General features: G+C 37.7%; 1 protein-coding gene across 4 annotated transcripts in view; it reads right to left on the bottom strand.

Moving 5' to 3' along the window:
• Positions 1-16,568: 16,568 nt before the first annotated feature.
• Positions 16,569-27,232, bottom strand: part of ARL15 (ARF like GTPase 15) — a 219,402-nt gene continuing 208,738 nt past the window's right edge. For 3 of the 4 annotated variants that reach the window (XM_071580983.1, XM_071580984.1, XM_071580982.1), the window contains one exon: positions 16,570-20,402. In XM_071580983.1, coding sequence (XP_071437084.1) covers positions 20,250-20,402 — 153 coding nt within the window. In that variant the 3' untranslated portion in view covers positions 16,570-20,249. Of the gene's footprint in view, positions 20,403-27,232 lie in introns of all 4 variants that reach the window. The other variant, XM_071580985.1, reaches the window with a different exon arrangement.

The following is a 27,232-nucleotide window of genomic DNA, read 5'->3' on the forward strand; positions in this document are numbered from 1 at the left end:
ATGACTATTTGTTTTCTAACTAGACAAAATTTGTTCCTCCCAGAACATATGATTACAGCCAACTTCTAAGTGCCTGAAAAGGTGTTCTGTAATGGCTTTGCTGGCAAATGCATAACTTTAATTGCTGAGGGCAAGATATTAAATCCCCATCACATTTACCTATTTTCTGTCTCAAGTGCTTGGAATAATGTCAGGTCTTGCAGAACAGAATTTCTTTTCTTTCCATTTTCCCAAATTTCCAGCACAGCCTGGAAGAGCAGCTGCCTCTGCCTTGGTGTATTTCATGCTGAGCATACTCAGCTGGCTTCAGCAGGATTTGGTGAACAAAGGCAATGCAGGAGCAGCACCATGGCACAGAAAGCACTGATGAGCAGTGTGATAAAAGAGAAAGAGGAAGTCTGTCCACTTGTCTTCTGTTTTCTCTCTGATATGCTTCCCCTGCTCCTATCTTTCTTCTCCTGTCTCTTTCCTCCTCCTCCTCTTCTTATCATTCTCATCTGCTCTTTTCCACACCCTTTACTCCCACCTGCATACTCTGTGTCCTTTGCCCACATCTCCCAGAGTTACTGTGTGTGTGGAGCAGCAAATACATGGATTTCATGTGCAGTCCCTCACACCAAGCAGCGGGTGCCAAAGCAAATGTCTGGTTAAAATGCTGGGCTGGCTTTGGACTGCTGAGTGCTACATGATGGGTTGAGAACTGCTGGATGTTTGGCTGGTGCTTGTCAGCAGCACCCAGGACACCTCTGCCCTCCCCAGTTCACCATGCCTGCTCTAGCTATTACCTATGTCACACAGAGAGAGCAGGCTTTTACCTTCCAGCCTGAAGGCACAGAATGCTGCCAGCTTCTCTTTCCATGATCTGGGCTTTTAGAGGGCACCTTTGATTATTTTGATAAAAAGCTGTTTAGTTCAGGTATTTTTGCCTATGTTTTTCTGACTTTTTTCCTGCCTAGTAGAAAAACTGATAAGAAGAGAAAGTAAAATCATTTTACCTACATTCATCACTCCTTTTGTCAGGCATACTCAAAGTTCCAGGCCACTTTTATTAACAAGATCATTACTGAAAATAGATGAATTGTCTGATGATCACAACAGGGTTTCTAGGATTTTTGATTCTATAAAATGTCTCAATTTCCCACTACATGACTATTTCACAGGCTAATCAGAAAGGAGAGTCCACTCTCAGACTGTTTTTTCTGAATTAGCCTGGTATTCACACCAATTAAACTAATGAACTTAAGTCTGACACACTAATTTATTTTTAGGAGCAAGATCTCACTTTGTAATATTGTTTGAGGAGACTGTGATTCCTGCTCAGTTTTATTTGCGGTGTTCCAGACAGAGGTCATATAAAAATAGTCACATGTATAAAAATATCTTTTTCTTCAAACCATGATTCTTAATTACACATATCCTTGAACCATTCTTTTTCTCCTCAATATTTACAATAGTCTAATGTTTGTGCATTATTATCATCTCTCCTAACAATCTTGTAGCTGAGTTCCACATGACTAACTCCCCCAGTCTCTGTGGCAGGGAGGAGTGGTGGAGATTGCAATTGTTGTGTATCCACTGGCAGCCTGACAGATGAAACAATCCCTACACAAGACTCACTATCAGCCGCCTCCTCGCGTCACCTGGCAGCAAACCGGCCATCTCTGAGAGGCTGCTCTGCGTACAACAAACTTCACTGTGGCAGCCCCAGATGGTCTTAGGCCAGATTCCTCTGCTCTCGATTTCTCTCCTGATCTCAGTTCAGCAGTTTTACAGCTAACTAATTTTTATGAGTGTCTTGCACTGATTGCACACATGCAGTTGCATAGTGGGTTGAGTCAGGAAGCTCATCTGGCTGAAAAGCAATGCAGAAAAAGGACACTGGTGCAAAGGTGGGGAAGAAAGGCAAAGTACTCCAAAGCGTAAACTGAAGAGGAGCATGTGCTGGCCAGAGGGAATCGGTCTCTGCCTAGTCACCTAATGGGTGGCTGTTCTCCTTCAAGAAACCTTCTCCCAGTGCCAGCCCATGTGGATGGGGAAGCATCCATTTACTGACTTCTAAAGTGGAATCAAAATGGCACTTCCACAATAGGATATGTAATTAGTCTTTAATTTCACAAGAGATTTAGCTCAGGTGAAAACACTGACTGTGTACACTACAGAGACAGTTCTTTAAGAGGGACTCCCCACAGAGGCCACACTGCTCTCTTGCCATGCAATGACTGTTCAGTGTGGATTTTGGTCTGTAGAAAGCACCTCTACTTGCCTAGAGAGGGGATATTTAAGCAATTCCATTCACTTAAATCAGGATAGCTCAAGCAATAGTGCTACTAACCTGAATGTTCCTACCAAAAAAATCATATCAGGACAAAACACTGCACCGGTGTTCTCCATATCTCACTAGGAGGTGGACTTTCTTCAAACAGTAATTGAGATCTGTCTCAGTTTTGCCAGGATGGGTTTGTTATGACTAAGGAATGAGGCCAGGTCCCCAAAAGTCCCTATTTGTTCAGCTTATATAATAACTACTAAAGCCCATTAGTTCAAATTCTAATTGCTTAAAGTGAGCATATATCAAGCCCACTAATAATACAAGGATTTCCAAGAAAAACAGGGAGAAAAGTTTCATAAAAAACCCCAATCCTAAAACCTCCTAAAGAATCTAATCCTGATAGGGTGAGAAAAGAATGTGGCTGTGGATTGATGGATGATGTGTAGATATTTTTTGTTAGAGACTTATGAAACAAGTAGAAAGTCCAGATGTTTTAGAGACACTAAATAGTTCAATATTTTGAAATGGGTGTTGGCAAGGGAGGAAGTTAACACTGAGATGACCAGATAAGTTATGTCTTCCACTTCGCTTTATTAGTTGATCTAGCTGAGGTTTTCTTCTATTAAGAAAAGCCTTTGGAGCTTCATCCAAGCAACTCTTTTGAGCTTATTTCAACTTACTACACCAGGCTGACACTTGTAACAACATTGGATCCTAGTGTAGGACCTGATTGCTGCTCCACATGACCAGGGGAACAGTGCAAATGTCATTATTGTGGGCTGTTGTAATATTCAGTCCAGTTGTATCTGTACTGCAGAAACTCAGAGACCAGAAATTTCACTGAAAGACAATGAAATTACTCTATATTCACACATTTATAACTTAAAAGGTCACCTACTGTCCCCTTCCCAGTTTTTAATAAATTTACACTTAGTCAATTCAACTTGAAAACAGGTGTTATTTGGCACTTTTTATGATCCCTATTTCTTGATTTCCATTGTCAATAGCTCTGTTGTTCTTTCTGTTGTTATGCATCTTCAGACTCCAAGAAGCTCTAGGTCACTTAGCCAGCTCATATTAGTGTGGTACTTAAAATACAAGATTAAAAAAACCCAACTCTGATTTGCGATTTGCTCTGCTAATGCTTAAATCAGTAATAGTTCTTCAATACTGTGAAAACACCTAGGTCAGCTACAGCTTTGCAATAGATTTGCCTTGATATTCTTTGTTTTTTTGTGAATTTTTAAACAGAGATCACATCCCAGTCCAGTCAACCCAGTGGCTTCCCTAGTAGCAGCACACCTGGCAGAGTCTTCTGTAGTCTGCAGAAAGTTTTCTTCTCCATCACTGCTGGGGTTTGGCTGCTGGTTCACTGTTCCTCTCAGCAGGCTCTTACTGCTTGGTGCCAGGATTTTCATCCGCAGTCTCTGGGCTGTCCTTCCACCAGCTCCACAGGGATGGAGGAACAACTTTGCTTTCCAGAAAGTACTGTGCCCTTCACAGATGTTTATAGGAATCTTTTTTGAAACTTCCCACCAACTAATCTTAGGCAACTTCTTTTATTCTTGACCTGATAGGCATTGGTTAGTTTCACTTTTTGTCCTTTCTGGAAAAAGGTTTTCACACCCAACAATCCTTACAAATTTTCATACACATATGAGTGGACCCCCTACCAAAGCCTTGGGAGATGCATATATACACTTTCCCTTGAAAAAACTTTCTTCTTCCATGGCTTTTCAGGCTTTGTGCTTTTATGGCTCAGCACCCACCTCTAGAGGCTGGTCCCCTGGTTTACTGTAGCATATTCCCTATCCTCATTCACATCTCAAGGAATAACAATTCCTTAAGGTAAAAAAACATTGTATACTGCAAGTCTGAGGGAGTATACTTTCTCCTTAGTAACTGCCTTTCTCCAAAGAAGTTTAAGTCATTTATGAACATAAAGCAACATACTTTCATGACTGTCTAAGCTTTTTTTCTTGTCTTCTCTAGAAACAAAATATTTTGAGAAATAGAATTTAATTTAAATTTTAAGTTTTCTACCTATTCTTAAAAAACTTTTAATGATTCCTGGTGATAATACTGAAAAAAGTTGTACCATAAATAATATTTTTCCTGGACCTGAAGTGTGGCATATGCATATTTATAGGTGTGTGTGCATAAAGACACTCATGCCCCTTTTTTTTGTGTACAAAAAATTGTTATTCCTCAGCACCCCAGGGCATCCAGAGCATTAGTAATGTAGAGAGCAGAACAAAGGACAATATGTACATTCTAAGTGTGACCAGTGTATGCAAAATGTAATCATTATTGGGACCACTAAAAATTGCACAGCCAGCAATGATTTATTAGTAGTGCAGAATCCAGGGAAATACTCCCCTTTAAATTATTCTTTCTCTGGCTCTAAACATTCAGTGCATTCCCAGCTTGAGCCAGGGAATTTATTTTCTTCTCTTCTCTGTATTTGTCTGTGGTTTGCATTATCATTCACTAAATATACTTGGACATGACATTACTTTTCTTGTGCTGAAAATCTGAGAACTTCTGTGACTCCCCCTTTGACCCTTCTCCATTTCAGGAATTTCATATATAAATCAGTAACTTGCACTTATAGAATTGGGCCATTTTCAATGTTAAATAACAGTTGTATATTTACCAAGTAACAGAATAATACAAATTATCTAAAACTCACCAGATTTAAAGCTTTGAAATGTGTGATCTTAATGTTTACAGAAAAGAATTTCGGCAAAATTTCTCTCTTTCTCTTAGAAATTATGTGAAAGAACAGTGGATAATTTGCCACTGAGACAGCTTAATGGTAGATTAAAAAAAACGTAAAAAATAAAATTCTATGATTTTTTCTGAAAAACTACCATATTCCTGCTATTTCCATGAACAGTGTACATGCTTTACAGAAGTCTCTTTCTGCACTAATTACTGCAATTTTCAGGAAAACAGAAGAGGAAGTATTTGTCATCAAGTGCGAAAATGAACGAGTAAAGTTCCTTGGGTCTGAAATGAGCCAGACCAAAAAGTTTCTCATGTGATCTAGGCTCAATTTAAGAAGCCATTGGTGTAATAATGTGCTCATGTCAAGTCAAATGAAGATTGTTTTGGCTGTGAATTAGCTGAAGATGTTACTAAATACACTGAGAACTGGGCAATCTGCTGATTGCAAATTTGAGAAGAGGGGACAGATTCAGCTTTCAGAGAATCAACTCACACAGGTAACCATTGGTGTGTCCTGGTGGCCTTTCTGGAGTTCCTGCTAATCATGAGAAAGAGGTGTGCCCCACAATTGCTCAAACACCAATTAGGAAAAGAAACAGTGCACAAAGTGAAATTTCCAAAACTCAGTAAAACTGTGTTTCACTCCTAGACAAAGGAGATTCCATAGTGTGCTGATCTAGAGATGGGTATTTTTGTTATCTCCTTTGCAAGGGAGGAGGAGGAAGCATAAAATATGTGCCAGACAATGGATAAGATGGGCCATCTAAAACAATATACAAAGACATAACAACTGAGCCCAAAAATCATTAATTGGGATGCCGGTCTGGGACTTCTTGGCTTTGTAGCCATAAGACCGGTGTTTGACTCTTACTCTCTTTTGCTAAGATGCTAGACAAGTTCATCTTTTGAAAATTAGCACATGTGACTAAATACACAATGATAAAAGCACTTATATTATTTCCATAAATTCCCCTGACAGCCATTTGAATGCAAATTGAGCAGAAAGAAACCCTGTTGAAATGAATTAACAAGGAAAGCAGCACAAAGATGTGGGGGAAGAAACAGGACTGAATACAGACATACGAGATACAACCTCTTAAAAATAGAGTTAGTTCATATTCAATATAATTGAAGGAAGCATTTTATATACCATTATTTAGGGTCAGAGGCTTCTTCAGTTCATTTAGCCATCTTGAGTGCACTGATACAGTCAAAATAGTACAACATCTTATCTATTTCAATACTGCAAACCAGTGACTGCCAGCTATGTGTCTTCTTTCCTTTGGTCTCAATGAACAAAAGAAACAGCAGCATCTTAATCAGAATGATAACAGCAGAAAATTGAAATGATACAGCACACAACTTGTGCTACATGTTTAGAATGTGCAGCAAACTTATCTCATTTTGGTGAGGCTCTGTGATTGTGCTTGCTGTGTGCAAACTGTAGAAGAGAGATGACTATTAGAAGATTTAAAATAAAGCTACAATTAAACAGTCAACCAGTTTATTTTATCTTGAAAACTGAAGTAAGATGAAAGTTTATACAGCTTCAGTGTGGCAGATTATTTAGATTGTGTTTCTCTGAGAAAGGGATGTACTACAGATTGTGGTCCCCAGTACTGCTGCTCTACATTACTGTAGTGCAAACTGAGGCTGCGGTACTGGTGCTGACTCCACGGTCAGAAGATGAAGAGCAAGGGAGGAGGTTAGGGCAAAAATAAACTTCATAAATTCAGTACGAAAGAAACCAGATGGAGACTGCAGGTTCACCTGGGTATTAGTCATTCCAAAGCATTTTATTGGAAAGCATTAGGACAGTGAAAATAAGATGAATGGAAATTAATCTTGTATGAAGTAGTATTGAGAAAACAGCTCCAGACAGAAACCAGAAAGAAAGGAGGCACACACTCTCACCACATGCTTCTAAAACAAGCATCTGCTGCAATACAACTGTATGCAGTCCTTTCAGATCATGAAGAACAGTAGATAGACACAGACAAATTGAAAAAACAAGTATGGATTGCAAGAAGTGACACTAGTGACTAACTGTGTGATATGAACAGTGATTGCTATTCAGCTCTGGTGAGTCAGGGATAACTGTACAGATGGATATATCATATTCAGAAGAGATGTAATATTATTGCACATTCAATTTACAAGTATATTTTCATTTGAAAATATGTTACTTAATCTTAAATAACTTACTTTTAAAGAAAATTTTAATTTATTTCTCTATTTTACCACTAAAGTTGTAAATGAATTTAATATAGTTCAAATATTTGAGGCTGAAATAGCCACATGAACCCATTCAATTTAAATAGAATCAGTTTGACTTTGCTTGAAAATTAGAAACTAATTTATTTTAACTATAATAAAGAAACAAATAAAACATTAAAATAACAAAATGAACTCTCCATAAATCCAATAGTGAAGGTTTGAAACATCTAATAGAACAAATCCTGAACTGTGAACATATCTTTTCTTTATGGCTGACTGGGTCTTCACATTGTTTAAAATATATATGTGAACATCTAGCTACAGCTGAAAGAAATGAACTACATCCAAGAGATTCTTTCTTGTACAGAACACATAAAAAAGATAAAGCAAAAATCTATGAACTGCTTAAACAAGAGCCTCTTTAAAATTAGTCTTTCATGAAAACCACCATTCAATCCTCTTAATATGACTGAGGAGGTAACTATACAATTCCTCTACCAGGTAAAATCACACTCATATGCACTTTGCCTACATAAGACCACAGTATTGCAATGCAAAACACAGCTTTTCCCAAACAACGCTGGAAAAACTAAATCCCAAGCCAATGCTGAGACACAACTTTGCCTCCACTGAAACAACTGCAGAAGAGTAAGGTACAACAGGACTGCATCCTCGTTGTGATTAATGAAATCAAGCTGCCTCCAACAAATATTGTTTGGGTTACCAAAGTGAAAGTGCCTTGGGAAGCTCAGTACGAAAGGATTGCAAACTTGCTTTGGTGGTCTCCTCTGTGGGAGGCCTTAGTTGCATAGGGAAAGCACTGCAGCAGGATCCTATGTTTAAGCATCAGCATTGCTTCAAACTTCAGATCGTCAAGTCAAAATCATTTTGTATTTGATCTCCCTTGCTGCAAAATGGAAGAAAAAATGTTATCACTTTTGTGAAGAATGGAGTGAGGCTTAATGCTGTGAACTTGTAAAGCTATTTGAATAACAAAGAGACAGAGCCATAAGAGAATAATGATGCTAAGTCAGGATGTTCCAACAACACAAAACAATGGCACTGATTAAATGCTGATGTGAGAAGGAGAATTGATAGAAATAGATTATTATATCAAACAAAGCATCTAGCAGCTAGTGCTGCCCAAACAGACATTCAAAGGCACTTCATGAAACCAAGATAAACATGGGGAAATATTGACACAACTTCATCTGTTTTAACTTTTGTTCTGTCTGGATTGCAAGATAGCTTAGCTCCAGACCATGCAGCAGTCACTGTCTGAAAATATGCATGCTTTGAACTGTTCCATACACCTGTAAACAACTGTTCATGGGATGGTGGTCTGAATGTCAGCAGCACTGTGGGTCTCGGCTCTTATCCAACAATGGAGATTCTCTAAAAGGCTCCAGACATAACTGGCATCCTTGAAAGACAATACTACATCCTTAACACTCTCAACACTAAGGTGTATCTCAAATTCTCAAAACTGCCCTTTTTCCCAGCATGATTTTGATTGCTTGAGAGGGGGAAAGGGAGTCTAAGATAAACAGTCAATTAAGAAAAGAAAGAAAGTATTTCCCAGAATGATTTTGAGATGTTGTCTGGCAATGGTCTGAGCAGAGGTATTGGCATTGTGACATGTTTTTAGGAGAGCTAAGTTGAGAAGTTAAGCAGCCTTGGTGCTGAACTGTGCCACAGACACCAACTTCCACCATAGGTCTGAAAAACAAGGGCTGTGTTCTTTATTAGTAGATTGCAAAGTCATGGAGTTGTCAGAAGTATAGATTTGAGTATTTCTTTTATAAAGTCTTCAAAAAATAAGACATTAAAGAAATTTGCTGTGTTGCACTATGACTGAGACTAGTTGGTGGTGTCCTTCAAATCTTAATCCCTCTGTTTAATAACTGTGAGAACTGTGAGAACTGGATAGAACTGTGTCAACAAGTCCATCTGGATTTCTAAAGCAGGATGCTTCACCTGTCATGTGTTTTTTTCTTTGTTGCCTGGAAAAGGAGAGTTAGCTTTTCTGACTCATTATCCTTTCAATTGTTTTCACAAATTTAAATGCCATAGTGCAAAAATAAGGAAATAATTTCTTCTGTGGCTACAGAGGAAGATATCCAAGTAAAAAGCTGGTAGTTCTGAATTTGAATGCCCAGATAGTAACTTTTGTATCAGTGATTTAAGCATGAAAATAAATGAAAATTTCTGAATCAATCTTTAACTATGAGTGAAAGACAGAACAGTTGTCGTGATTAAAGCAGTAGATTCCCACCAACAGCCATGATTCTGGTAGCTCATACTCTAACCAGTACTCTTTTTCAATTGAGACAGGTCTAACGTTGAAACACAGAGGAACTCTTCAAAGTAGTTAAGGAAATGATTCAACATCACCTTCATGTTCTGATTTATGATATCTGCTACACTTATTACTGTAACAGACTTAAAAAAACTAATTTGAACCATCATCCAGACAGCCTTCACCAGTTTAATTTTAATGATCAATGCAACATACCTTTATGGGTCTTTTTATCCAACAGTTCTACATATTAAGCTGATGCCTTGAGAGACCGCAGAAAACAGAACTCTGAGCCAGCTTAGTGTAGGATAAGATAAAAGGGTAGATCTTTTAATGTCCAGACCTAGGGCCCTCAGGAATACATGATGTCGTGCCTCTCTGACACTGGTTTCATGGGTTTTATAATGTTCATCCAATCCCTGGTTCACCCATCCCCTCCGTCCTGCCCCATCCTGCCCCAGCACACCCCATCAGGATTTGAGTTTGGGGCAGAGTGGGATCTCCTCTTCATCATCCTTCTATTCCTCATAGCATGTAGGGATACCTGGAGGCCTTCCAGTGTTCTGAGCTTCAAGGTTGTTGGCTTATGTTTATGTCTTGTAGCACAGGTCTTGTGATATTCAGCCTTCTGTCTTGAAAACAAGACTAAACTGTTACAGGAATTTCAAGGAATTGATATGGGATAGAGGTTAGAATGCATAGACATTGAACTTAAATTGCTAGAAATATTAAGTATACTAAAGTCTACACTCACTATAATTGCTTCTAAAATCCATAAAATTTAAAAATCAAAAAAACCCTGAGGCATCAAAGTTAGGAAAACAACTTGGTTATCGCCCTATAATACATCTGAAAATGCTGACCTGTGAAGATACAACTCATAATAATTCTCTTACTTATAAAACAAATGTAAACACAATTCTTCTTTCCTAAAAAAGGGAAGCAAATCTGCATTTTTTTCACATCGATAGGAATTCAAAGAATTCCATTCAGCATCCAATGACATTGCTCCAAATAAAGTACAACACCATCCTTCCTTATTTAAACAGCATGTTCAAGGGTTGTATTAATGAGGACAACCCAATAATCCAAAGGTCCAATTCCAAGTCATGTACTTTGGCTACCAGTGACATCAGAAAATTAATCTGCCTATTAATTACTCACTACAAGACTTATTGGGCTGAAACTGGTTCAAACCTAACACCACCAATCTTTTGTTTAGCATTGAGTTGGGGAATAAAACTTCAGTCCCAGGTTTTATTTCCTAATATTTTATAGCACTTTCATGATTAAGAACCCCTACCCCTGTCTCTAGACACACAAAGGGAACCTTCTGAAAAGAAACACAACCACAGCAGAAAACTAGAACAATGGCTTTCCATGTCCAAAAGCCAATTATGCTGTCAATTTGGTTGTGTTTTGAAATCTGCTGTCCTTGCCTACCTCTTCTGCACTACAAACACCTGCATGAGTGACCTGACACCCTTCCCAGGACTGATGAGTGGCGCAGTCCCACCGTGCCTGCTCAGTATCCCAGCAGTAGGGGCCAGGGAAACCCTGCCATGTGCAGAGAGAGGTGCTCCTGCAGCCAAGGCGGGCATCCCCCCCAGTGGCACGGGGTGGGAGAGTTGCCTTACACAGGGGTGCATCTCTAGAGAAGAGGTGGGAAGCACTGAACTGTGCCAAGGATGAAGCCTTGCCAGGAAGAGGGGAGGTCTTTCAAATGCCTCCCCTGTCCATCCATCCAGCCAAGGCATAGGCTTTGATCTGCCCAGGATGACAGTGGATCGAACTGTCCCTCATTCAAATGAATCTGCCAGACAGTTGGGAGACATTCCTCAAAGGGTCACCAGCAAAGGGCTGTGGAGGAAGGCAACTCTGGCCATGCTCCTGCAAAACGTCTACTCAGAGCTTCACCATCTGATGTGATTTCCCCCCACATCAGACTCGATTTGTATGCAAATCCTCCCTCATTTATTCTTGCTCCCTTCAGAAAGGACAAATTTAGTATAATAACTGTAATTGCTTTAATAACATGAAGAAAACGACACCTTTATGGGACCAACAATCAAAGACTGAAATTGTAATACAGCATGACAGGTGTGGAGGCATGCCACCAGCCCTGATTTTCCCATTTCAGTATTTCTTTCATCACCTTGAAAAGCGCCTGTCTCAGTAAGCCAGGCATGGTTGGCTTGTGGCTGTAAACTCCATACCACTCCCAACTAGTCAGGTAGGGCTCCTGTGGTAGACTCTGCTCACAAACAGTGGGCTGTGTTGGAACAGTGACTGCCAGTACTTTCTCTGGAGGAAGATGTGGGGTGCATGATCTGGTGAGGGAAAGCCGCTATCAAGGAAGGCTTCCTGAAACTGGCATCTCCCCTCAACTCTGTGACAAACATATGGTCTACAGGTCACAGGTTCAGGCAGATGGTCATCCCTGCTTCCCATCTGAGAGACAGAGCCCTCAGAAATGGCGGCCTATATCTCACTGGGCTAATCTTCTGCAGTCCTCATGCTGAACCAGACATTATCTATTTTTGGCAACTTTTCTGGTTTAATTCTGACATTACCAAGTAAGAACTAATTTTAAGCATCAGTCAGCTGGAACAGGAAAACAGGGACACACTCATTCTTGGCTTTAAAGTATGCTCAAACTCATTGACTAACAATTACATTTTCTAGTTGGTATTTGCAATGTAATCTGTAATTCTGATAATAAAGGACAGTCTCAGAACTATTTCTCCAGCCATAGCCCCTGCTTTGCTAAAAGATAAATGTATCACCCAAGATCAGTTATTGCATCAACCAGAGTTCCCATTCAAAATAAGCAAATATGGAAACACAAAAGATGCTGAGAAAATGGGCCTTCATGCATACTCTGATGGAGAACGAACACAATACTCTGTCTTATCTGGAGGCAACCAGGAGTGATCCTTGAGTGCCAGCGGAATTTCAGGCCTGCCTTAACAACCACTGGTATGGCACACACATGAGGCAGGAGAAAGATGTTGAAACAGGTGTGAACACCAAGGCGTTTTATATATCTTATATGCAAGCAGAAATTAAAAGGATCAAATCACTAACTGGAAGTATTGACTAATAGTGAAGACCTCCTCAGGCATTAATCAGGTTAGATGTGAAATGGTTCTCACAGACAAAATGCTTGAGAACATGCTAATTACCAGTATCCAGGTGGCATAAAATACTAATCTTGAAAGAAAAAAGTTTCTGTTTAATTTACTTTGAACCAAACCTAAAACTGACTCTTACAAGTAAACAGAATAAGATTCCTCATCCCACAGCAGTTTTATGAACGATTTCTCCTCAGCATTGAGAATGTAGAAAACAAGGTATTTCTTCTCTGCAAACACTTCATGCATTTTCTTTAATTTTTGTGTCACCAAAACGACTACATGTGAAACCACCACATAATATTTGTCCTTGATATTAAAATTCTTCAGATATCAAAAGTGAGCGTGAAAAATAGGCAAGATATTTTGTAGCCCATAATAGGAGAGTTCTATAATAATGGCACCTCTCAGTGGAGAAGGCTTGAACCAAAACCTCAGGTCTGCACATCATGCCAAGAAAAGGAAACAAACAAACAAAAAGCTGAAGCTATCTCAGAGGGTTACCAGGAATGCTCATGCTTCTGTTTAAGACTTTGATGCATGGGTGTTTAACACTCTTTGTGCTACAGGAAAAAAAAAAAAAAGAGAGAGAGAGAGATAAAAGCTCTCTTTTATCTGAGAATGAGCACTAAAGTCAGCTTGCAATATGAATGAAATTAGAAAACCCCAAAGAACAAAATCTCAGGAACATACTGCTATCTTTGGGTAAACATTTGTTTGCAATATCTTTTTAAAATAATACTGTCAACTTCAGTGATTGACGATTTCACCCCATTTATCACTGACAAGTTGAATTATTTTTTCAGCTGTGGATCATGTTAATTGTGGAAGCTAATAGGAAGGAATGTGAGGTAAATGGTCTCAATACCTTTAGTATATGTGATGACTTTACCAGACTTGCAGTACTGTATTTACTGTAACCAAAGGTCATGCTTTATATTTTAAAGACGAAAGTGAAATTTTCTGCATCAGTCACACTCCTGCAAATCATATAAAATATTTTTAGACAATTAGCTTTTTTTTTTTTTAAAAATCAACCTTAGTTTCAAATACTTGCAGGAAGCCATTCAATTTTAAATGACACTCATGTGTAAACCAGAGAGGATTTCAACTATCTCATTTGCAAACAAAGCAATTTAGTAAAAATGGACTAAGGCTGTTACAACTCATATTACTGACAATGAGTGCTAATTTCTCTGCAGCAAGATAAATGATATTGCATTTTCCATTCCATTGTTAAATAAAAAAAGCAATTTCCAGGTTAATACAGTTAATCAGTATTAATTTAAATGGTGCAATCCTAGTCATATCATTCTCGGGAATTCTATAATAAAATAATTCTGATGTAGTTTTGCAAATAGATCTTTGTTTTCATAAGCATTAAAACAGACAATTTTGATACTGGCAGAAATGGAGCCTTTGAAAGATACAATAATACTACAATTTGGGTGTGTAAGCTTCTCTGAGGAAATGCTACTATATGTGCTTCAAATAAATGAGATAAGGTGACACAGGACAAAAAGTTAGATTTTACAATATGTTAACAGAAGATAGAATGTATGTATTTCCATACAAGAATTTTTTAGAGTGGCAATCTTAATGCACAGGAGGAATTATTGCTTTGACTGTGTCAAAGTTGACAGGCCCAAAATATAACCTACTATAAAATTAAGCTTTTTACAAGATGCTCTTTTGATCCTAAAAAATCTATCGACCTTCCAAATTCAAGACTCTCACATTGTTAAAACACCAAACACTTGCTGTGTGATTGGCTGGCCATTAAACTCGTTTTGGTTTTGCAACATTCATAAATAAGGTATGATTTCCTCTCTCCTGCACACCATATTTGGGACTATGCTTTAAACAGCACCAGACCTTTTGTTTGGGATTTCCATGATTTAGCATTTCAGTTAGCAGTGATTTATAACAACGTTATAATATAAGGCTCCTGTACTCCAATCGCCAATGCCTCCTTAGAAAGAAGGTAGCTCTCCATACATGGAAGCTGCCAAATCACAGAAGGATTTTTCTTTGTCTTCTTTTACTTATTACATACAAATATTTTCCAGTGCACCTTGAAGTGCAATTAATTATAGTTACATGGCAGAGTAATAAAACTGAACAATAGCATTTCACTAGTGCCAGGTGGCAGGTAAAAAAAAAAAGTGCTGTGATGGTGTGATGGCTGGTTGTATTTGTTGTCAGTTTTAGGTATGATTCACGTCTCTTACTTCTTAATATGTGGGCAGGTTTAGGTTGGATATTAGAAAAAGGTGGTGGTTGAGCACTGGAACAGGCTGCCCAGGGAAGTGGTCCCAGCACCAAGGCTGACAGAGTTCAAGAGGCATTTGGATCATACTCTCAGGCACATGGTGTGACTCCTGGGGATGGTCCTGTGCAGAGCCAGAACTTGCAGGTCCCTTCCAACTGAGCATATTCTGTGATTCAGTCTATTTTCAGGCAATGAGTGTCTCATTTCCCATAATCATCCCAAACCAGCCCTGGACTTTTTGCTAAATACTTCATCTGGGTTTACTGTAAACCTGACAATCAGGTGATTAGAATACTTCTGTTCTTCCCCAGGTTATTGTTACAGGTAACTGGAGCTGCACAGACTGTTAGAACCAATATTGATGCTTGACTACCTGCCTTTCCTAGAGAGATTCAGTGATAAAAAGACAAAGGCATACTTAACACATAAATCTCCATTGATGTGTTGAACATCCTTGATGCACAAACATACCCTCCATAAACAAGACTGTCCTGAATATATCCCATCAAGACCCACCAGAATACCACATATTTCATTTTCCTATGAAATCTGGTGAATGAACACTCAGTATAGAGAGAGAGTATACTTTGGCTTCTCTAAATACAATTGTGACAAAAGCTAAAATCCATTACAAGTAACTAGCATTAAGCATAAATGTCTCAGAATTATCTGATGTTCAGTCCAACTCACACAACGAAATTAGTCAGTTCATTCATGAGGGCTGAGAAGTGAGAAAGGTAATGATCTTTTTGTTTCTTTACCTAACAGAGTTCAGTAAGAGCACTACTTTGATTTCAGTGGTCCTTTTCAACTGCAGATACTGAGAAAGGTTTGGGTTTTGTTTTCACGTAGGACACGGGACTCTCTTATCTTTGTGTTAACCTGGGCTCTGGATGGCTAACACTACAGCTGACACAAACAGATGTTTTTATTTGTTTGAACTATTAGGTCAAAGGGCTAATGAGCCAATGAAAATTCTTTCAAGAGCTATCAAATGAGGCATAATGAGTTGGTTTTCAATTCCTATTTATATGAAACAAAATAATTAAAAAAACAATTCTCAGTTTACAAATCTTTCATTTCATTCCTTGTCTTGGTTATGAGGCAGATTTAAAAATAGTAAAATGAAAAAAGCATACCTCAGTAGCTGAATCAGCAACTCCAGTCTGGCTCAGCAGTGCTATACTTCAATCAGCTGTTACAACTTGCATTGTGACAGCATCTTCTACTCAAATAGTGTTGTTTCAGCAAGCTTTTTATTTTTCCCGGAGTGTATTCCTTTGCTCAATTTTTGTAGCTTTTGTTTTGTACTTTGTCATGTCATTTATTTAAAAATAATTTCTAGTTATATGAATGTGTCCTTTGATTTAATATTATGGAGTAATTATAAAGATTATTCCAATCTCTGTATCACCAATAAACCTGCAGTATCATTCAGATATATTTCCAGAGTAACAACATCTTGCTGTTGAAATAAATCAGCCAATTTTTGGAAGCTTCTATTTTGTATGTATGTGTGCGTAGACGTGTAACTATATATGACATACCAATGATTATACAGGAATATTTGTTTATACTTATGAGTAAATAATTTATCTTGAAGATTCCAAATCAAGGTAATGTGCCATACTCCCAACTGGTTACTTACTCAAAAAGAAATCAAAACTTATCAACTCAATTCTACACAGTGTTTATTTTTTTTTTTTGATAGTGGAAATTATGTATAAATCACAAACAGTACAAGTTCCCCATGTCAGCAGTTGACCACTTGATTGGGTCAACTTCTGTGTATAGACATTGCATTTTAGTATAAAGTCAAGATAATATGGCAGTAAACTAATACTTCTCAACTACAGTAAAGATACAAACTTTTGTAATATAAATTAATTGCCATTACAAAAAGGCAACTGTATTAAGTAATACGGTACAAAAATCTGCAACTTCTATAAATATAATGAAATGCAAGAAATTAACTGAAATAATACATCACAGATTTTTGTATAGCACATTTGAATAGGCAAGCTAAGATACACTTGGAGCATTACACAGCAAGAAAGAATATCAAAACCCACTAAGATTTAACTTTTTATCCATACAAATGCTAGAAGTACAAGTACAGGACATGACATGGAAGCAGTAAGTTACCAGCCCAGAGTGGGCAGACAAAAAAGTCTTACTGATGAGTTGTAAAGCATTAGGCAGCAGACAGAAGGTTGTCCAAACCAGCTGTTGTTGGATACTGATTGATAATGTTTTCATTCTGATGGCTGAGACACTGCAGACAGCCACAGGTCTGAGAAGAAGCCCAATGTGGGCACACACACATACACACACATACACACAAAGTAATTTAACAGATGGCTAAAGAACATTAAAGCACAGTATCTTTTTAAAAAAGACAATGTTCACTCCTTAATGAACTCACAGGCAAAGCAGAGCCTAGTGCCCAAGTTTATTCCACCTAAATGATGAAGGTATTTGAAAAGATTAAAAAAACCCAAAGCAACAAACCAACAAAAACTGAAGCAATTGAGACTGGTTATCTGAATGAAAACTGCATGGTGTTTACAAATTCTACCACAGTCAGAGCATTCAACACTATAAACAAGGAAGTCTGACATGAGCTGCTATGAAAATTTTTATCCCCTCATTAAAAGGTAAAGTTGTTTATAGACATTAAAAAGGTACACATCCATTAAGTCCATCTACAACACAAAACCACAGAAATACTACATTCAAAGTAAAGTGTTGGTTTTAGCCTTCAGCAGTTATGAGGTATTGTTTCAACCTGTGGTGAGGAATGATCACTGCACTAGTAGGAAAAAGCATATTCAAAATAATTCAGTAAATCAAAATCACTGCTTCTCTGCAGTTGCCATTTGCTTAAAGAAAAAAAAATATTAAGAGTATCAAAAGGTCCTAGTCTAAGTGTCCACTGGCATATGCCAAAACCATATTCTCATTGACTTCTTGGGTCTTTTTCATGTTAGTCATATAGCACCTTCCAACCAAGGAAGACCACATCCAAAATGTTACTTGGAAATACCAAAGTTTTTGGACCAGACTCACTGATGGTAGAAATAAGTAAAGTTTCAAGAATGCAATACAGTCGGGCTTATGTTCATTTCCTGTATGTTTTAGTCCGTAACTAAGGGAAAAAGAAGGGAAAAAACAGTAAAAATGTTATTTCACATCTTCTAACTAATGGCCAATGAAAAAGTAGTAAAAGCTCTGAATCCCTCATTTTGCCTCCCCAAACTGCCTGCCTTCTCTGGACAATAATTCTCTCACTTCTCCTCACCACTTAACTGTTATTGTCTCTAACCAGGACAGAAATTTGGGCACCTTGTGGAAATCTGGAGACTCTGTAGCCTCTAAGATCATGTCAGCTAAAGAGAGCATTTGTAATTGCAAATTAGATCCAGTTCCTCCTTAAATCCAGGGAAAGGAACCTCCTTAACCCATGCAAGAGAAACTGATGGGCAGCTGGGTCCTGACTAAAGCGAGCAGAGACAACTGAACCAAAGCAGGGCTCCTCTGTGCTTCAAAAATGAACAATTCCAGTTCTTGATTATTTCCAAAAGTATTAGGAGTGAGACAACTGACCTGGGAGGACAGAGGACAAAAAACAAAACAAGGAGATGCCCTTCAGGCTTTCTGCCTATTCCATCTCAAAATGAAGAAGGAGCTTACCAGTTTTCCCAGATTGTTTCTGATAATAGGAAACAAAACAGTAGGAGCAATGCAGGAAATCCATGGAAATTGAAGAGTAAACAAAAATACCTATTAAAAATATTTTGTTTAATAAAGAGTATAATTGCAAGTAATACAGAAGTGGCTTTTATGAGCCTTTAAAAGCTGATCTTTGCTATTTTTTATCCCCAAATAAACTAGTGAGAGACTACAATAAACATCAAAAAAATATAAATGCTCAGTGTGGAAAGATATGTTTCTTAACATCCTGAAAAATAGCGTTCTGAGTTTCAAAACACAAGCAGAATCAATGAGGAACTAATGACACATCACTACAGTTTGTGTTTTTGCAGACACTCATGCGGAATGGTAGCTGAATGTGCAAGGCACAGCATTCAAGGTGTGCACCAGTCCAGGGACTGCTCTGCACATGCTCTATTGTCACTGACTCAGTGGAGAACCAGTGGCCTAGCACATTTCTTTAATGGACAAAATCGATTAAAAGGTTTTAAAAAAAATCAACAAAAGGCAGCCAAAATACTGAAAATCTGCAATGGGGAAAATGAGCAAAGGTGGACTACATTACTCAAACCAAATGGACTTTTTCTAAATGTATTACCAATGTTGTTTCCAATTAATATTTTTTTGTCTTCTAAGAAACACTTAGCGAAAAGGAAGGTTGAAAGAACAGTCCCCTTGAAAAGAGAAGTACAAACACTGGAAGACCCTTAATTATGGTATAGATGTCTTGGCAATGTTACAATAACAGTAGTAATCTATGAATGAGGGATAAAGGAAGCAATCCTTATACCAAATCACTCATACTTCTAACTAGTAATAAAGCCTCCACAGACAAACTAACAGACCTAACAGACATCTACCCTATTTTTATACGGAAAACTACTTTCAATGAAAATTATTCCTTTATCCAACCTTTGTGTATTTCTAAAAAGTTTTTTTACTTAGATCACCTCTTTATGTCACCTAATTTTCCCCAAATACTGTTGCCTGTGCACATCTGTTTGTTAATTCACTTTCAGCAAACTTCCAGCAAAATAACCATTTTGCTTTTGGCAAGGTTATGCAGTGACTTTAAAAGAGGACTCAACTAACTTGTCAACTGTGTTTTCACTTTGTAAAACCTCAGGACTAACCTTCGCATTTAACATGAAACTGCTTGCCTTTTACGTATCCTATTAAGGTTCTCAGTGGTTGTGCTTTTCTGTACTATGAGGTCAGTAACAAGATAATACTAATTAGACATACAAATCCTTTAGATGTTAGTTATTTTTTAAAATCCAAGGTAACACATGGAATTCCTCCTTTACAGACTATGTTATTTTTGTGCATGTAAAATTCACTGTCAAGGATGATCCCAGTGTAAGAAAGCAACATGCATTGTGCAGAAACAGTGGTAAACAAAGAGGAACTTCCTACTTCAGTAGTGTAGACAACTTTACTGGAAATACTTGTGTACCTGATTCACAGAACATTTATTTTAACAAAAGGACATTCGGTATTAACTCTGTATCAACAACATATCACAGCTCAGTCTTGATACCACATGATAATTAAGCTGTGTGCAGAATGAGCAGGTACAGTGATGCTTGGAGAACCACGTCTTTCTCTTGGGTTTCACATTCTTGAAGGTTCGAAGTCTCTCTCTTCTAGCAAGTTTATTAGAAGGGAGAAGCTGTCTTTTACTGCTTCCATATCGTCCAAGGAGCAGGGCTTAAGAATCCAACGCTTTCCACGTGCAAGCGGCTCAAGTTCAAAATATTTTTTTATCTATTAAGGGAAAAAGAAATAGACCAATATTTTAATATTATAATGACAACCCTCTATCTCACATCTAAAAACCAAAAAAAAAAGATTTAAAAAAAAACACGTAAAAAGATCAGGATATTCATTTTTAGAATCTTACGAACAGCTGCTGTTATAATACAGGTTATATGACATGACCTGAAAGTGTTTAGGGGTGAGTGACCTGCTTGGAAGCTACCATTCTATCCATACATTTAACAGCATGGGAGGTCTGAGGAAGAATAGTAGTGACTTAAGGCAAAGAGCAAAGCACATGAAACATTTGCTCAAAAGTATACCCAAAACAGCAAATAACCAAGAAATTTTAGGTTATGTTTGTATTTTGATGTTAACTCTGCAGGTTTAATTATACGCTAAATAGTAAACAGTTATGATCAGAATTTGCCACCACACTACTCTTAACTTCAGAAATCAAACATCAAAAATGTACAAATCCCAAACTTTCCAGTCAAATGTGAGTTACAGCACAGCATCTCTTAGTGACCTAGAGAACCCTAGAAAAATAAAAATTCTTTCCAAAATTGGTTAGTTTAAAATTAAATATAGAAGACTAATGTTAGTAGGAGAGTAATAAGTATTATACATGAGACATGATGCAGTTTCTTGGAAAGACCAATCACTAGTGACATTTATTGCACCAAGGCAGAAACACAGATCCAGAGAAAGACAGAAAGGAATTATTTTAATTTGGTAGTATACTCAAACACTTTTCAAAATAGCAAGTACAATATCAAAACATGTTTTTTATATTTCTTAGGAGAAGACAGTAGCCTGCAGGTTATATTCCTCCATAGTTTACTGTTTCCATCAAAATTTTAGTCTTTGTAAGCATTTAATCCAAAAGTCGACTCATGTTTGCCTTGTCCAAATAGACATTTAACTTTTACATCCAAAATAATATTCATCAGTACTTTCTACTGTCAACAGAAATACTTAGTCCTTACTTAGTTTGCACATTCCTCTTCATTGTAATTATTGCCAAATATTCTTAATTTTCTTTTATCCCAGACTGCACCACAAATATGCAGCACAGTAACAGGAACAGTTATGCATAACATGGTAGGTAGTAGAGGCCCTAGACAGGCAATGGAGTAACGCTCCATGTGCAGGAGGAATAAAACAAGGAAAAGAATAAAAAGGCTTCTGAAGTCCATACAAGCTGCAGCCTCTCCATGTAGCTCTTACAGTGTCTATACAACAGTTTTGTTTATCAATGTGTTCTAACAGAAGAAACCAACTGTAGTTGAATTCAACCACGACCATGTGGCAGGAAGGCTCTCTTATTTTTCACAAAGGAATTTTGACCAGAGTGTTTAGCAACAAATATCAGGGGAAAAAAAATGATGGCTTTGAGATGAACACTCTGCTTACCTAGCTAAGTTACAGGTGAAAAAATTTAAAATCTCTTTCTCTTGTATTAATAACTTTTTAAAATGAACTGTAGTCCTTCTCAAAAAATTTTTAAAATACTTTAAAGCTGAAATAAACAGGACTTCAACAACTGGTATTTTAATATCAGCACACCTACTTTTATAGCATTGCTGTCCTAGTGTCACATAGGTATCAGATATGTTACCATGATCACGTGTGATAAAAACCAATATATTAATCTCTATAAGGGATGTATTGTTATGTCTCCTTCAGCTGAAGTGACACCAAACTGAGTTTACTGAATTAATGGCACTGATCACAGCACTGGAGCAACAGCGTCAGAAGGATCTCTTGCCTGTTTCAGCAACAGCCTCCCTGACTGTCGCAGATGGGGAGGAAGTAAAAGCAGCACAGAAGGATAACAAAGAAAGGTGTCAGTGCAGTTAGCAGACAAAGCAGCCCGCGGGTGTTAAGCTGACAAATATGGCTGAGTAATTTGAGAGGTTTCAGACCCACAACCCAGAGGATGTCCACCACACCCCCTCTACTGGAAGACTATTGCCATCAGCCCCTTGAATTCACTAAAGTCTGCCTGTTATCTTCTTTAAACAGCTTCTTGATTTAAGGCTGTACCATATGAAGCATGGTCATTACATCGTAAGGACAGTACTTGGGTTTAAAACTATTAACACATACACAAGGAAATAGTGGTGGTATGCAGACTAGCACTGAGTCTCGTGCCTTTGTGGGCAGATACAACACAGGCTATCAAGGTACCCTCTAGTAAAGAAAAATGCAATGCTTTCAAGCTATATTTCAGTGACTGCAGATGCCGAAAGCATCAATTGATTTAGTGAAACAAATTTTGCAAGTAAATTATTTATTTGGATGCCCAATGTTGATTAATTTTTTTTTTTTTTTGCTTCTAGCTGTGCAATCAAAATGTAACTAAATCAATGATGCACTAACATAGTTTTCCACATCTAAGGAACAGTTCAGAGTATATGCATTAACAGGTCCTAGATGAATGCCAAAATTAAATTGTTTGTTAAGCAGTGGCTTTTGAAATGGGAAGTTTTGATACTCACATGAAAGCACAACTACTTATATTCACATAAGTAACAGCTATTTCATCCATACCTTCTACAGAGAAAAAAAGATTTGCTAGATGACTCGTGTCCAATACAAATTAAGAAAAATAATGCTAATTGGCTTACAAATAATACATAACGAAACCATAAGTAGCACAGAAGTGATTTTCCACAATCCAAGGGACACTTTGTGGTGTGTTATTATATTTCCTCATTTAAACTTCACACCACAATGGAGTTTGCTAAACTCTGAGGTTTTTCAAATGGGCTCTATGAACTTTGAAACTTCCAGAAAGAAGTTTGCAAACACAAATATTTTCCAATTTACTCTAACTTCTCTCCCTCTCAACCTAGAAAAAGTCATTCAGGTTTTGGAACAATTAGTTTTTTTAGACTTTAAAAAAGAACCATTTTTTTTTACATGCAGCAGATGAAACTACATGAAAACAGATGGGCACAGATGCCCAACACTTTTTATACAGTTGAGTTTTCTACAGGAACACTCTCAGCTTTCCATCCATATTCTGTTTCTCTATTTGCATTGTGCCCTGATGGCCATCATTCACACTCATTCCCTGCAGATTTCCTAAAAGGATGTACATTAATGTACCCAAAGGAAGCTGCAAGTCTCTGAATACTCACTCACCTAGGCAGTTCTTGCATAATTAGCAGCTACTATTTTGTAGCTCCCTTCTATCAAACTAGCACAAAAGGGGAAAGTTCCTAAGAGAGGCTCCTCTGTCCTCCTTTCTGCATAAACAGTGAAACGATTTCTGCCTCTTCATGGATGCTGGAGCAAACTATAAAGACTCAAACATACTCTAGAAGTCTGACACATTACATGCACATTTACATACTGACTTTGCATTTTTAAGAGTTTACTTTAAGACTGCTAAATTTTTCAGAAATAATCTTAGAAGAAAATACAATCAATTAATTTAAGACCTCTTCACAACTATTTTACAGGATTGCACTGTATGTCTTGACTACACATGGAGGCCTTGTTTTATAGAGAAGCTGACATTGTATTTATGCCACATTCTGAAGTCAATAAAATCTAACAATACATGTTTGCAATTCCCACTCTTCCCACACTCCACCTTCTAAGTCTCATTCTATTGGCACAATACACTAAACATATGGTTATCAAATGTTGCTTAACCTACGTGCTAGAAAAGTCAAGACACAATAAAAGGATCAGTGCCCAGAACTTCAGCTGGTGTAAATTATCATAGCAGCGTGGAACTGATGCTACTAAATTGATATACATAAGCTGAATAACCAGGCCCTGTTGAAAACTTTTCTATGTTCTGTTACTGAACCTCATCATCTAGTCAGTTCACACACATCATCTAGTCAGTTCCTATACATTAGATGTATAGGAAAACTTAGATACTGCAATATATAAAAACTGAGTAATTTCTATTATTCAACATGGGGAAAAAACCTGTTTGAAAGCATTACTTTCATTCAAATTCAAAATTTTACTACCAAATTTGATTAACACAAAAAGCCTTCCAATCCACTGTGACTAATCTGTTGGAACAAATACACAATTCAGATAGATACTTACATTACCAGGCTGGTAACTGGAGAATTCAATGGATAAAATATTTCTTAATTCATTGCTGTTTTACTGAACAATTTAACAGTGACAAAAAATTGTAACAAAACATGTATATTATATCCAAAGACTTGGTCTCATCAATGTCCCACTATGCCAAATCTTTGAAAGAGTTTTACAGGACTAGCCAAGTATTACTGCAAGAGGGTGACTAGTAGGAGTATGAATTAAACTAAAATAATCTAATTTGCTGAAATCTTGTATTAACCATAAGAAATGGTTCACTCATCTATCCCAAGTCGGCATGGACAAGAAATGAAGTCATAACGGGAGACTGGAGGTCCACACATTCACATAGTGAAAGTTTCATTAAGCTGTGATGCTGAGATTATCTTTTCAGACATCATAAAAATCTGCCTTTTGGAGCAACTGTTTAGAAAATGCAGGAGAGAGAGGCAATTTTGATTGCAGACTCCAGGAAACACAGACAAGCTCCCTATAACAATTCATGTGCAAATTCAATGTCTTTGGAGAAAAGAAGTCAAAAGTCCATCTCATAGCATTTACTTTTAAAAAGGGAAACTACATAAAATGAGGAACTGGCAGCTAAAAAGGTAAAATGCTTGCAGGTGGCATAGAAAAAAATACCATAATTAGAGGTTCAGAGTATATTTATACTGCTACAGAAGACTTTAAAATAAACAAAAAAGCTTTGAACAGATGCAGTAAGGAAAAGGATGGCATTAGAGGTAAAAGAAGTCATGTCTAAAAGAAGAAAACAGAAAACAAAAGAAAGGAAATTCTAGCAAACTAAATAGAAACCACAAATGTTGACCTACTAACCATAGAGTAGAACTTATTGCTTAAATCACCACTGATGCTAAAAAGTAAACTGAAAGCCACTCTAGTTTATGTTAGTGTGCTGAACTGCAAACTGCACAGCCTCTTGAGCTGCTACACATACTTTTCGCCTGGTCCTCCTCTGAGTTATAAGACTGCGAGGGGAGGATTGATGGCCACTTAAGTCAACTAGCTCAATCCACTGTCATACAGGAGTTAACACTTACATGCTTTTCCCTAAAAATCTGCTAGAAAGCTCCCCATCTGACCTCCTACTAGGCTAAAAAGGACCTCCTGTCTGACCAGAACAGCTGCTGTAATGTGTACAAGCATCAGCCAAAGTCTCATAGCGTTTATTCCTCCTACAGAGACCCTGAAAAGATACTTCACGTGTGCCTGCTCACATGCATCTTTATAACAGTGATCTCATCCACATCTAGAGGGATCCTTATAATGCACCGATGCATCATAAGCACTCCTCCCAGAACACCTGTACCTCACACTGATTGATTCCATACAGAATGTCTGTTACATTACAGGGAGGGGAATGAAAGTGCCGCAGCAGATGAGAAAGCATGGTGATGTGCCATGGTCTAGAGTAACCTATGGATAGGGCTATTCTACAGGAATGCCAGTCCAAGTCAGCCACTATCAGCCATAGAAATGCCCTGAAATTCTAGTTTTTTGAAGATACCAATCTCACTTCTTGCTGACTTTTATATGCCAAGGAATTCAAAGTCGCTATATACAATGTTAAGAATTTGCAACAGATGCATTACATACTATGATAATGAGAATGATGTAATTAAGATGCCTTTTCTTTTTTTGTTGTTTTTAATTTTAAAATATGACCTGCAAAAGTAAAATCAAAAGAAAAACCAAGTCTGTCTTGTTCAGCGATTCTGAGTGATGCCAACAATTTCTCTAGACAAAATTTTAAAACCATCAGAGAAGCCTTTTAGTACAATGCCTCACAGTCAGTGGTTAATGCTTTACAAGTTAGCATTTCTAGTTTTTACAGCTTTCAAATATTTTTTTCATTTTTTTTTAGATTTTGCCTTTTATAAAAAACAACCTGAAACACCTTCAGCTGAGCTTTGTACTTAGCTTCGTAACAGACCTGGATGATATTCTTGGCTCCTAAGTTTTTACAAAGAGGAAATAATGTACACAGTGCTTTGTGCATTTTTGCATCCTTTTTATCTTCAGTGGTCACAAGTCACAACACTTTACAGATTGCAAGAGATTGCTAGAACACCTGGCAAATCATCACATCTACACTATTCCAGAGAGCCTACAGTAGTGGTAAATGCAAGTGTGATAAAAGGAGGAGTGAGCTAGAAAGCGTGAAGATTTTTAAAATGGATAAGTATTCTTTTTTACAGATACACAGTCATGGTTTTATGGGTCTGGAACAAATAAGATGGATGACAGTGAGGATAGAAAACTGCAGAGGCTGCAAAAGTACCACTGAGATCTGTATGTGGATGGAAGCAAAGATGGGCTTTGAGAAGCTACTAACATCTATCTTTGCACAAGTCTTTACCACACAATAATGCACTACAGTGCTCCTGTTTAACATCTTTATTGATGATTTAGATGAGGGGATTGAGTCCATCATCAGCAAATTTGCTGTTGACACCAAGCTGTGAGGGACTGTCGACCTGCTGGAAGGCAGGAGGGCTCTGCATAGGCTGGAGAGATGGGCTGATTCCAATGGGATGAAGTTCAATAATGCCAAGTGCTGGGTCCTGCACTTTGGCCACAACAACCCCATGCAGTGCTACAGACTGGGCACAGAGAGGCTGGAGAGCAGCCAGGCAGAAAGGAACCTGGGAGTACTAAATGATGGGAAGCTCAACATGAGCCAACAGTGTCCTCAGGTGGCCAAGAAGGCCAATGGGATCCTGGCCTGTATCAAAGATAAC

The sequence above is a fragment of the Pithys albifrons genome, chromosome Z (genome assembly GCF_047495875.1).
Source record: "Pithys albifrons albifrons isolate INPA30051 chromosome Z, PitAlb_v1, whole genome shotgun sequence".
In the NCBI taxonomy this organism is placed as follows: domain Eukaryota; kingdom Metazoa; phylum Chordata; class Aves; order Passeriformes; family Thamnophilidae; genus Pithys; species Pithys albifrons.